At 49.9% G+C, this 12,856-nt stretch overlaps 2 protein-coding genes and 1 non-coding gene across 3 annotated transcripts in view; all 3 read left to right on the top strand.

The window, feature by feature from the left end:
• The window catches only part of TP53INP1 (tumor protein p53 inducible nuclear protein 1), a 914,054-nt gene that overhangs the window by 279,710 nt on the left and 621,488 nt on the right, over positions 1-12,856 (top strand). The window lies entirely within an intron of this gene.
• RPL30 (ribosomal protein L30) lies at positions 7,987-10,625 on the top strand. The gene is made up of 4 exons (XM_049773944.1): positions 7,987-8,078; positions 8,210-8,355; positions 9,747-9,877; positions 10,528-10,625. The coding sequence occupies exons 1-4, from the start codon at positions 8,058-8,060 to the stop codon at positions 10,575-10,577; spliced, it is 348 nt and encodes a 115-aa protein (XP_049629901.1). The 5' UTR covers positions 7,987-8,057; the 3' UTR covers positions 10,578-10,625.
• Positions 10,236-10,371, top strand: LOC126009940 (small nucleolar RNA SNORA72). Its single transcript, XR_007496098.1, has one exon. It is a non-coding gene; the product is annotated as a small nucleolar RNA SNORA72 (small nucleolar RNA).

The following is a 12,856-nucleotide window of genomic DNA, read 5'->3' as shown; positions in this document are numbered from 1 at the left end:
CACAGACTCCTGTTTTTATACTCCAGAATCAGGTCCCACCCAATGGTGGGATCAGATACCAACCAATGGTGAAAGCAGAATCAGGTCCTACCCTAGGGTGGGGGCAGAATGCCAGGTCACACCCTAGGGTAGGGTACAATCACCTAATCAGTTTAGGGTGAGCAACATAGTAATCCCCCAAAATATTTACATACACAACAACCCTGGTCCAATATGCAGCACCAATTGGTTCCCTGAGCATCACTTAAGCACAGAGCTAGGAGCAGCCCTGAACACTACCGTGTATGACCCCAAAACACTAAATAAAGACAAGCATTCCAAATGCACCCAGTGCGACTGAATCTTCCCAGGTAGATTGGTCTGGGTTAACTCTGGGGCCTTCTTGGAATGTGGCGAGCAGGTCTCCCTTTCTGCCTGAAGGTACAGCAACCCACAGTCACACCTAACAACCCTCCAACATGGAAAAGGCCCAGCTCATCACTGAACCTCATTAAGCTACCGAGGCACCAAATTTTTCCAGCTCTGTAGCTCCTGAACCATGTGGATGCCTCCAAATTTTAGTACTGTCAGCCCAGTAGGATCACAGCAAATAGGATGGGCAAGTTGCATGGAAGACCACCAAGCTCAATGAGCCTAAACAAAAATACAGAAGGCTTAGCTAGCACCAACCAGCCCAGTAAATCCTCAGAAAATGACTTTAGTCATTATAACAATGACCACAGTTAACTTTTTATTTATCTAAGTTTTAATAATTCCAATAGCCTTTGTGTTGTTTTGTTTGTTTGTTTGTTTTCTGTGGGTTTTGGCTCACACCCTGCAGTGCTCAGGGGTTTTTCCTGGCTCCCTGCTCAGAAATTGCTCCTGGCAGGCACAGGGGACCATATGGGACGCCGGAATTCGAACCGATGACCTTCTGCATGAAAGGTAAACGCCTTACCTCCATGCTATCTCTCCGGCCCCAGCCTTTGTGTTGTAATAAACAATTCGAAGTAAATTTTCTTTGTGACTGCAAAGAGCAAGGCTGGGGTGTGGGTGGGAAACTGGGGACACGAATGGAGGGAAGGTTAAACTGGTTGTGAGGGAAGCCTCGGGCTCCAAAACTAGGCCCTGGAGAGATGAGAGTATGGAAGCAAACGTTAATGCAGGAAATAATCCACACAGTGAAAGGGTGCAAGAACAGGTTCAGAAATTCCAACATTCAAGCCAGGAATCCCACCATACAAGTCTTCTGCTCCTAAGAAGGTTAGCAGCTTAGTAGAGGGAGACCAAAGAATGAGCCTTTGACTTCCTGAAACCTGGGTTTTTATTGCTAGAACTAGACCACACCCTAGGGTCGAGAAGCAATATCAAGTAGGGAGGGACCCAGTTATCCAACACTGGTGATATTAATGCCTGAAACATTCAAACCCTGAAATTACTGTATTATGAACAACTTGTTTAATCATGGTGTTACAATAAAAAATTAATTTAAAATGTTCCAGGGGGCTGGAGCAATAGCACAGCAGTAGGGCATTTTTGCCTTGCATGAGGCTGACCCAGGACGGACCTTGGTTCGATCCTCCGGCGTCCCATATGGTCCCCCAAGCCAGGAATGATTTCTTAGCATATAGCCAGGAGTAACCCCTGAGCATCACCGGGTGTGGCCCCAAAATCAAATAAATAAATAAATAAATAAATAAATAAATAAATAAATAAAAATGTTCCAGGGGCTGGAAAGATAGCACAGTGATAGGGCGTTTGCCTTGCATGCTGCCGACCCAGGAGGGACCCGATTCAATTCCTGGCATTCCATATGGTCCCCCAGCCTGCCAGGGGCAATTTCTGAGTGCAGAGCTGGGAGTAATCCCTGAGCACTGCTGGGTGTGGCCCAAAAACCAATCAATCAATATAAGTAAAGTTTAAAGAAATAAAATGTTCCACGGTGCTGGAGAGGTGGCGCTAGAGGTAAGGTGTCTGCCTTGCAAGCACTAGCCAAGGAAGGACCGCGGTTCGGTTCCCGGCATCCCATATGGTCCCCCCAAGCCAGGGGCAATTTCTGAGCGCTTAGCCAGGAGTAACCCCTGAGCATCAAATGGGTGTGGCCCGAAAAAAAAAAAAGTTCCAAATGCAGCTACATTATGAGATTGAGGAACAGACTTTAGGACTTGTGGCAATTTGGGGGGAGGTATTAATTGATCCTACAACACCATCATTATTTGATGCCTAAACTTTGGTCTATTTCCCTTCAAAGGCTAGGAGACATACAGCTATGATCCTTAAGATGGAGGGACGGAACAGCACCTGTGCTAAGGTCACATTCCTGGATTAGGGCCTCCTCTCAGCACATCGTTCACCATTCCCTCACCTCTGTCGTGTGATTCCAGACTGACTCGCAGTAAGGAGAGGGTTTTGGATCTGTCCAGCGACCACTCCTTCTTAGGATTCATTTTAGGGGCCAGAGCCATAGGACAATGGGAAAGGCACTTGCCTTGCACATGACTGACCCAGGTTTGATCCCCAGTACCCCGTATGGTTCCCCGACTCCCCACCAGGAGTGATCCCTAAACACAGAGCTAGGAGTAAGCCCTGAGCACAGTCAGCTATAGCCCAAAAGGCAAAATAATAATGCGACAATCCTAAAAAAGAAGCAAAATTGAGGCCGGAGAGATAGCATGGAGGTAAGGCATTTGCCTTGCATGCAGAAAGACGGTGGTTCGAATTCTGGCAACCCATATGGTCCCCCAAGTCTGCCAGGAGCGATTTCTGAGTGTAGAGCCAGTAGAAACCCCTGACTGCTGCTAGATGTGACCAAACACACACACACACACACACACACACACACACACACACACAAAATTCTTTTTTTTGGGGGGGGGGGGTTTTGGGCCACACCCGGTAACGCTCAGGGGTTACTCCTGGCTATGTGCTCAGAAGTTGCTCCTGGCTTGGGGGACCATATGGGACACCGGGGGATTGAACCGCAGTCCGTCCAAGGCTAGCGCAGGCAAGGCAGGCACCTTACCTTCAGCGCCACCGCCCGGCCCCACACACACAATTCTTTTTTTTTTTTTTTTTTTTTGGTTTTTGGGCCACACCCGGTGACGCTCAGGGGTTACTCCTGGCTATGCGCTCAGAAGTCGCTCCTGGCTTGGGGGACCATATGGGACGCCGGGGGATCGAACCGTGGTCCGTCCAAGGATAGCGCAGGCAAGGCAGGCACCTTACCTCTAGCGCCACCGCCCGGCCCCAACAATTCTTAATATTATTTCTTTTCTTTTTGGGGGGGCTATACTGACACTCAGGAGTTACTCCTGGATCTGCACTCAGAAATTGCTCCTGGCTTGGGAGACTATATGGGACGCCAGGGGATCAAACCATGGTCCATCTTGGGTCAGCCGCATGCAAGGCAAATGCCCTACAGCTGTGCTATCACTCCGGCCCCAAAATTCATAATTTTAAAAGCTAAAGGATAACAGTTCCTTTGGACCTCTCCCAGGTTGTTTTCCCTCCTGTGAGGTTGGGCTTCAAAACTAGGACACCATGCGTGTAAGGCAAGTGTTCTACCGTTAAGTCACACCTTCAGTCCCCATTCTGCTTCCCCTATTTTATCTCCACGTTTCCATCTTCTGAGTGAAAATTTCCAGTCCCACTGGCAATGGTATCACTGACAACATATGCATCTTCTAAAGATGCAAACACAGTGATCTCCCTAAAGTTCACAGGGCTCTTCAAAATGGACAGTCTGGAGCAAATAGAAGTTTGTGAAAAGGGACTAGGGCATGGAGAAGTCCCAACAGGGCTCCTCAAAACTCTGATGTTCACCAAATTAGAACACTAATTCTTTGTTTTCCCATTCCCTCATGAATGCTACAATTCTTTTTTCTTTTTTGGGGGTCACACCCGACGGCACTCAGAGGTTACTCCTGGCTCTGTGTTCAGAATTGCCCGACAAGCTCTGGGGACCATATGGGATGCCAGGATTCGATCCACCGTCTATCCTGGGTTGGCCCCGTGCAAGGCAAATGCCCTACCACTGTGCTATCTCTCCGGCCCATTAATGCTACATTTCTGCCAAATGCGCTATCCCATCTCCAATTTCACTTGCTTCTGCTCACTCTTCCCTTGACTAGATGCAAACTTTCAGGATTTCAGTTACCCCCAAAGACCTGGTTTCAAACCTCAGCCCTTGTGCCTTTTGGCTTTTTTTTTTTTTCCTGGTTTTTGGGTTACACCTGGCAATGTTCAGGGGTCACTTTGGCTCTACGCTCCAAAATCGCTCCTGGCAGGCTCGGGGGACCATATGAGATGCCGGGATTCGAACCACCATCCTTCTATATGCAAGAAAAATGCCCTACCTCCATGCTATCTCTCCGACTCCTTATTTAATCCCTTTACTGTTTCTCAGTACCCAAGTGATGGGTTTATTTCACCACTTTTTTTCTTTCTTATAATACTATTTTTTATCTTTTTCTTTTCTCTTCTTTTTAATAACATCTTTATTTAAATACAGTGATTACAAACATGAATATAGATGAATTTCATCACAAAAAGAATACCCCTCTTCACCAGCGAAACATTCCCACCACCAATGCCCCCATCTCCCTCCTCCCACAACCCCTGCCTGTATTTGAGACAGGCATTCTACTTCTCTCACTCATTAAGACTGTCTTGATAGTTGTTAGTGTAGTTATTTCCCTAACTACACCACTACTCTTTGTGGCGAGCTTCATATTGTGAGCCAGTCGTGCTGGTCCTCATGTCTATTGTCTCTGGGGATTATTACAATAATGTCCTTAATTTTTCTTAAAAGCCATAGATAAGTGAGACTATTTCACCACTTTTTAATCTCTCTAAAGATGCTGCTAATGCTTAACACTAGTTAAGATTTGTGAAAAGACAGTGCTGGATAGATAGCAGAGCAGGTAAGGTACTTGCCGGGCTTGAATCACTATACATAGTCCCCCAAGCTGCTCAAGAGTGATTTGGGGGTGGGGGAGTTGAGTCACACTCGGTGTTTCTCAGGGATTACTCCTGGCTCTGCACTCAGAAATTGCTCCTGGCAGGCTTGGGGGGACCGTATGGGATGCTGGGAATCAAATCTGGGTCCATCCCAGGTCGGCAGCATGCAAGCAAATGCCCTACCGATGTGCTAGCACTCCAGCCTTTTAAAAGTGATTCGTTCTTTGTTTTGGGACCACACCTGGAGGCGCTCAGGGGTTACTCCTGGCTTTGTGTTCAGAAGTTGCTCCTGGCAGGCTCAGGGGACCATATAGATGCCGGAATTTGAACCACAGTCTGTCCTGAGTTAGCTGCGTGCAAGGCAAATGCCCTACCGCTGTGCTATTTCTTCAACCCCTCTTTTTTTTTTTGTTAGCTATCTTCTTTTTTTTTTTTTTAACACCTTGATTACAAACATGATTGTGATTGGGTTTCTGTCATGTAAAGAACACCCCCCATCACCAGTGCAGCATTCCCATCACTATATCACTATTCTTTGACCCCTCAAGAGTGATTTTTTTGTTTGTTTTTCTTTGGGGGGGGTCACACCCGGCAGCGCTCAGGGGTTCCTGTTGGCTCTACCCTCAGAAAATCACTCCTGGCAAGCTCGGGGGACCATATGGGATGCTGGGATTTAAACCACCATCTTTCTGCATGCAAGGCAAATACCCTACCTCCATGATATCTCTTGGGCCCCTCAAGAGTGATTCTTGAGCACAGAACCAGAAATAAGCCCTGGGCACAAAGTATTCCTGGCCCTAAAACCAAAACAATAGCAACAAAAATATTCGTGAAGAGAGAGTCAGGGATATGGTTTCAAAGTAATAGTGAATGTGTGACAGGCATGGGGTCCAGGTTCAATCTCTGGCACCAGAAAATAATACACTTTTAAGGGGTCTCAAACTTGCGGCCCATAGGCCGCAAAAGGCCCTCCGTACAACATTTTGTGGCCCTGCCCTTGAGGAATCTTTTTGTTTCGTTTTGTTTTAGTTGTTTGGGTCACACCCCCCAATGTTCAAGGCTTACTACTGACTTTGCACTCAAGGATCACCCCGACTTCAGTATTATTTCAATACATCTTTTTTTTTTTTTTTGGTTTTTGGGCCACACCCAGCGGTGCTCAGGGGTTACTCCTGGCTGTCTGCTCAGAAATAGCTCCTGGCAGGCACGGGGGACCGTATGGGACACCGGGATTCGAACCAACCACCTTTGGTCCTCGATCGGCTGCTTGCAAGGCAAACGCCGCTGTGCTACCTCTCCGGGCCCTCCATACATCATTTTTGCAGTACCGAGGATCAAATCCTAGGCCATGAGCTCTACAAGCCCACAACCCACCAGAAAATCATATGCTTATTCTCACCCTAAGACACTCTAAGATTAAAATATTCTTAGTGTCTAAAAAGGTGGCCAATTAAGCTGGTCAGTGCCTCTGTTAAACTGAAAACATACATGATGATAATTACTCGTGTTTGTTTGTGGGTCACACCCGGTGACGTTCAGGGGTTACTCCTGGCTCTGCGCTTAGAAATTGGTCCTGGTAGGGGGACCATATGGGATGCGGGATTCGAACCACTGTCCAAGATTGGCTGTGGTACAAAGCAAAGGCCTTACCGCTGTGCTATCTGTCCGCCACCCCCCCCCCCTTTTTTTTTAAACTTTTAAACCCAGGAACTATTCATCTAAAGTAATTAAGACAGGCCTAAGAGGTGGCATGGAGTGTAGCCTAGGACGGAATGCGGTTCGATCCCCGGCGTCCCATATAGTCCCCCAAGCCAGGACCGGTTTCTGAGCGCAGAGCCAGGCAGAGCCAGGAGTAACTCCTGAGCGTCACCGGGTGTGGCCCCCCAAAAATAAAGTAACTGAGACAGAAAAAAAGTTGTAGCACTAGATTAACAGGGGTGACTGTTACCCTGATCTACATTTAAGTCATTGATGCCCAAATGTCAAAGTCTTTGTTGCCACTTCATAGAGATAGTAACTGCACTTCCAAATGGGGACACATTTAAACCAATCTAGGGCCTATGTCCAGTCCTGACAACACGCGGAAACTTGAGAATGGAAACATATTCATCTAATTGGACTTGTGGCTACTGTTATTGCTGTTATTTGGTTCGGGGGCCATACCCAGGGGCGCTTAAGTTGCAGGCTTTGTGCCCAGGAATGGCTCTGAAACCGTATGGGATGCCGGGGACTAGAACCCGGTGAGCCGCCTGCCGGGTTGGAAACGCCCTCCCTGCGTCATTTCTTTTAGCTTTGGCCTCATTTCTATTTTCTTTTTTGTTCAGGAGACATCAGCCTGATTCAAGGCCCTAGCCATCGCGTGTGGCTTCTAAGCTTAAACCTTTCAGCCGCGCAGCATCTCAGCCTGTTTCCTCTATCTCCATCCTGCCAGGCTCTCCTGCCGCTTCTCGCTGAATCCCTCTGGCCCTATTTCTTGGGGTTTCAAGCCACGCATTCATTCATTCGCAAGAGTCCCTCCAGGCTGCGCGCGCAGAAATCGCTGCAGGCCTGGGAGACGGGAGCAGGGGCCAAGTCCGCTCGGCGCATGCGCGGCCTAGGCGGGGGGGGGGGGGCGAAGGCGGAATTCCTGGGGGCCAAGTCCGCTCGGCGCATGCGCGGCCTCGGCGTGGAGGGGACGAAGCGGAACTCGGCGTGAAGGAGTCCGAGTCCCTGCAGGAACCAGGTCTGGGCGGGTCCTGGTGTCTCTCCCTCAGCTCAGTCGCCTTCCTTTGCCGGGTCGGCGAAGCAGAGCAGAGCACAGCAGAGCAGGGCAGAGCAGCCAGAACAGCCACGAGCAACGGAGAAAGACCGGAGACGCAACCTGCGGCCGGGATTCCCACGCCTCTCGCCCCGCCCCTTCCGGTCGCGAAGTGACCGCGTCACTTCCGCTTCCGGCCAGGAGCCGCGTTGCATTGTGGGAGGCCCTCTCTCTTTCTCTTTCCCCGGCCATCTTGGCGGCTGCGTTTGGTAAGTGTCAGTCTGCTCTGCCCGGAGCTTCGCTCATCAGCCGGGCTTCCGAGTTCTAAGCGCCCGTCCGCTTGTGCCGTAGGTTGGGGCCGTCCCGCGCCTGAGGCAGCAAGATGGTGGCCGCCAAGAAGACGGTGAGTCGGGCGGGGGCGGCTCACGTGGCGGGAGTGGCGGGAGGCCCGGGGCCCGCATGGCCGCGCGAGGGCTGGGCGGTCGGTCCGCGGGCCCCGGGGACGGCGTCGACGTGCCTCGTCTCGGCCCGCAGAAAAAGTCGCTGGAGTCGATCAACTCGCGGCTGCAGCTGGTGATGAAGAGCGGCAAGTACGTGCTGGGCTACAAGCAGACGCTCAAGATGATCCGCCAGGGCAAGGCCAAGCTCGTCATCCTCGCCAACAACTGCCCGGCGCTCAGGTAGCGCGCGGACGGAGGGGTTGCGTGGGTGGGTGGGTGGGTGGGCGGGCGGCGGCCCGGGCCTGCCCGCGCTGGTCCGGCCGGGTGCGCCCTGGCTGCCCTCTGGTAAGGAGCTGTCGCGAGGCGAGCCGAGGCGATGGCGGACGCCCTGCATCCCTCCGCTTGGCTCTCCCTGGCTCGAGGCTGCTGCAGAGGGTGGATGATCCCCACCCAGCCCAGGGCTTTCGAAGCCCGCTGATGTCTAGCTCAGTACCTTTAGGGGACTCAGGGTCGGTTACACACACACACACACACACACACACACACACGAAGCCCGCTGATGTCTAGCTCAGTACCTTTAGGGGACTCACGGTCTCTCTCTCTCTCTCTCATGCTCTCACACACACACGGGACTCAGGGTCTCTCTAACACACACACACATACACCTCATGAAGGCCTCAGGGTCTCTCTCACACACACCTCATGAAGGCCTGTGTTGCTCCATCCATCGAAGCCTGCTGATGTCTAGCTCAGTACCTTTAGGGGACTCAGTTCTCTCTCTCTCTCTCTCTCTCTCTCTCTCTCTCTCTCTCTCTCTCTCTCTCTCTCTCCCTCTCCCCTCTCTCCCCCCCTTTAGGGGACTCAGGGTCTCTCTCTCACACAAACACACCTCATGAAGGCCTGCGTTGCTCCATCCATCGAAGCCCGCTGATGTCTAGCTCAGTACCTTTAGGGGACTCAGGGTCACACACACGCACACACCATGAAGGCCTCTGTTGCTCCATCCCAGGCGCATGTGGGACCTGCATTTTGTCAGGGGGTCAGAACTTGCTGGAGAAGCCCTTGCTTGGATACTCCGTTCCATCCCACCTTGGGATCATACTCAGCTATGGCAGAGCATCCCACTTCAGTGTGGTTGATTTGACGGACGGACGTGCACGTTCCTGCTTTATTTTATTTTGGTTTTTGGTGATGGGGTCACACCCAGCAGCACTCAGGAGTTACTCCTGGCTCTACGCTCAGAAATCGCTCCTGGCAGGCTCTGGGGACCCTATGGGATTTCGGGATTCAAACCACCTTCCTTTTGCATGCAAGGCACATGCCCTACCTCTGTGCTCTCTCTCCAGCCCCACTTGATGTTTTTAACGCCTGATTCCAGAAGGTCCAGACTTGGAACCGTAGCAGGGTTGGGTCGGGACCTTGCTGCATGGATAGATATGGTGTCTGCTCCCCCATCAGTGCTTCCAGGGGCGGTAGTGTTTCATCTGGGAAGGGTGGAGCACCCTCAGGAATTGCCATTCTCTGCTTCAGAATGGAGAGCTTGGGGAATCAAGTAGACAGAACGTCACCGTGTAAAACGTAATTAGTCCCTGGCATGGCATTTATTTGACCCCCCTCCCCCCTTCTCAAAGGAAATCTGAAATTGAGTACTATGCTATGTTGGCCAAGACTGGTGTTCACCACTACAGCGGCAATAACATTGAGTTGGGCACAGCCTGCGGGAAATACTACAGAGTGTGCACACTGGCCATCATCGATCCAGGTACCCTTCAAACCTCCAGTGTTCCCTTTCAGAACACGCTGCTCGTGTTCATCGTCCTACAGATGTCAGGTTGCTGGGTCCCATTTTGAGGATCTGTAGGGGCAGGGGAAACCTGGAGTTTTACTTTACAGAATGCTGATGGTAAATAGAACTAGTTTCCAATCACTGGAACATTTCACTTTGAGATTCAGCAGCTAAGAAATGATCTCTCGGGGCTATAATTAAGATGGAATTAGAAAGGTGAAAGAGGAAAAATAATTCCTACTGCTCAGAAGAGGTGGATCAAATGGGCTTAGGAGGAGGAAGTCTTTGAATGTGTACATCATTGTTTTCAGCCTAGTACATTTTAATTCATAAACTGCGAATATTCTCGCTGTTCTGATTTTGCCGTAATCAGGGCAGGCTAACCGTTCGCTATATTAAGACCATGCATGTGTCCCCAGGCCTAGCTCTTTACCCACCTAGGTCTGGTCTTAGTAATGCTGGTGATAAATAGTCTGGAAGCCCCAACTTTGAGTTTCTAGTTCCAACTCATTTAGAATGGTAGATGAGCTATTGGGCAACTATGGTGGGGAGGAAATCATTGCTAATTTTGAGTTTACCAGTTGCCAATAAATGTAAAATTGCTGTGGTTTTTCTTTCTTCTCTAGGTGACTCTGATATTATTAGAAGCATGCCAGAACAGACTGGTGAGAAGTAAATCATGCAACAGTTTTCTGTAATAAAATCAAAGCTTATTTTAAAAACATTATTGATTCAACTTCTTGTTTGTTTGAGGGCCATACCTAATGATGCTGACACATGCCTGATAATACACCCATTGTACCATCAGTGGGTTTTCTTTGGGTGGGTCTCACCCTGTAGCGATTAGGGATTACTTCTGGCTCTGCGCTCAGAAATCGATCACTCCTGGCAGGCACAGGGGGTTGGGGGGTACCATACGTGATGCCAGAGTTCGAACCACCGTCTGTCCTGGATCTGCTGTGTGCAAGGCAAACACCTACTGCTGTTACCTCTCCGGCCCCAGCATCAGTTCTTTTTTATTAATATATTTAAACATCTTGATTACAAATATGATTGTAGTTGGGTTTCAGTCATGTAAAGAACACCCTCTTTCACCAGTGCAACATTCCCATCACCAATATCCTGTCTCCCTCACCACCCTTAATAATTTTTGTTGTGATCTTTCCTGAAGAGCTAAGGAGAGTCCACTAGATGGGATGTCAGCACTTTGGAGTTAAGAATTCATATCACAGGGGCCAGTGTGATAGCACAGTGAATAGAGCACTTGCTTTGCACATGAATGACCACATCACTACCCAACATCCCATATAGTCCCCCAAGCCTACCTGGAATGATTTCCTTTTTTTTTTCTTCCTTGGGTCACACCCGGCAGCGCTCAGGGGTTACTCCTGGCTTTACGCTCAGAAATAGCTCGTGGCAGGCTTGGGGGGGCCATATGGGATGCCAGGATTTGAACCACCATCTCTGGCCCAGGAATGATCTCTGAGCAGAGGCAGGAGTAGCCTTTGGGCACTGCTGGATGTGACCTCTCACCCCCCCCCCCCCCAAGAAAAAAGCTATATCCCAGGGCTTGAGAGGTAGTTCAGTGGGTAAAGCCTTTGCCTTGCTAACCATGATTAGTACCCAGCATTCTATATGGTCTCCCCAAGCACCACCAGGAGTAACCCTGGAGTATAGCAGCCAGGTATAGCACAACTGCATCCCAATTGTCCTGTTATGGTAAAGGAAGTACAAATCAGGTCTTTCCTACCATAGAATTCTCTGGAGGTGAGGAGTGAGGGTTTGTGGGTCATGGCCTGGACTGCTGGTAGCTCTGCTCCAGATTGATCTTGATACTGCAAGGTGCTGGGCCCCTATATTGCAAATGAGGCATTTAGCCCACAACCATCTCTAACCTGGGCCTTAAGCATTAAGTCTTTTTTTTTTTTTTTTTGGTTTTTGGGCCACACCCGGCGGTGCTCAGGGGTTACTCCTGGCTATCTGCTCAGAAATAGCTCCTGGCAGGCACGGGGGACCATATGGGACACCGGGATTCGAACCAACCACCTTTGGTCCTGGATCGGCTGCTTGCAAGGCAAACGCCGCTGTGCTATCTCTCCGGGCCCAAGCATTAAGTCTTTAGGGTCATACATGTGTATTTGGGAATCAATTCCTGATGACTTGGAATACCATCTGGGATGCCAGGTATCAAACCCAGTTTGGCCACTTTTTTTTTTCTTTTGGTTTTTGGGCCACATCCGGTGACACTCAGCGGTTACTCTTGGCTATGCATGCGCTCAGAAGTCACTCCTGGCTTGGGGGACCATATGGGATGCCGGGGGATCGAACCGCAGTCCATCCTAGGCTATCGCTGGCCAGGCAGACACCTTACCTCCAGAGCCACCGCCCGGCCCCCAGTTTGACCACTTAAGGGCAAGTGCCCTACCCATTGTACTACCAGCCCAGTCCTAAGCATTACATTTTTAAGAGCTTGATTCCTATTTCTGTCTTAGAATATTGCTGGTAATTGGGAGAGTGTACATCAGACTGCTAAGGACTGTTCTGTGCTCAGGGGTGGGATTTAGGGTATTAACACTAGTATAACTCTGGCCCCAACATTTTCAACTTTGCCACTTCTGTGGCATGTAGCATTGAAGATGGGGTAGAGCAATGGTACAGGTGGTATACTTGGCCTGCTATTGACCTGGGTATGATCTCCGATGTCTGTAGTATCCACTGAGCACTGCCGGGTATATGGGCTTAAAACCCAAAAAGACAGAAGGCCATAGTACCAGGGTACCTTCCATGTGGCAAAGCCCTGCTCGGTCCCCGGCACATTTGTTCCCTCCACAGCCAGGTGTGGCTTTGAAAATCAGCAAGACAGTGAGTTGGGGCTTAAATCGTTTCTCATTGAATCAAATGTTAGCTGTAGTTAACCAGACCAGACAGCTACCTTTATGTTTCTTGTATAGTTAT

The sequence above is a fragment of the Suncus etruscus genome, chromosome 5 (genome assembly GCF_024139225.1).
Source record: "Suncus etruscus isolate mSunEtr1 chromosome 5, mSunEtr1.pri.cur, whole genome shotgun sequence".
NCBI lineage: Eukaryota > Metazoa > Chordata > Mammalia > Eulipotyphla > Soricidae > Suncus > Suncus etruscus.
This window is presented reverse-complemented; position numbering and strand designations above follow the sequence as displayed.

What these genes read in the sequence shown, in the direction of transcription:
- RPL30 (XM_049773944.1), top strand. Translation starts at nt 8,058, where the DNA reads ATGGTGGCCGCCAAGAAGACG. An exon ending in AACAACTGCCCGGCGCTCAG is followed by an intron (nt 8,356 to 9,746) that starts GTAGCGCGCGGA and finishes CCCTTCTCAAAG; the next exon opens with GAAATCTGAAATTGAGTACT. An exon ending in ACTGGCCATCATCGATCCAG is followed by an intron (nt 9,878 to 10,527) that starts GTACCCTTCAAA and finishes TTTCTTCTCTAG; the next exon opens with GTGACTCTGATATTATTAGA.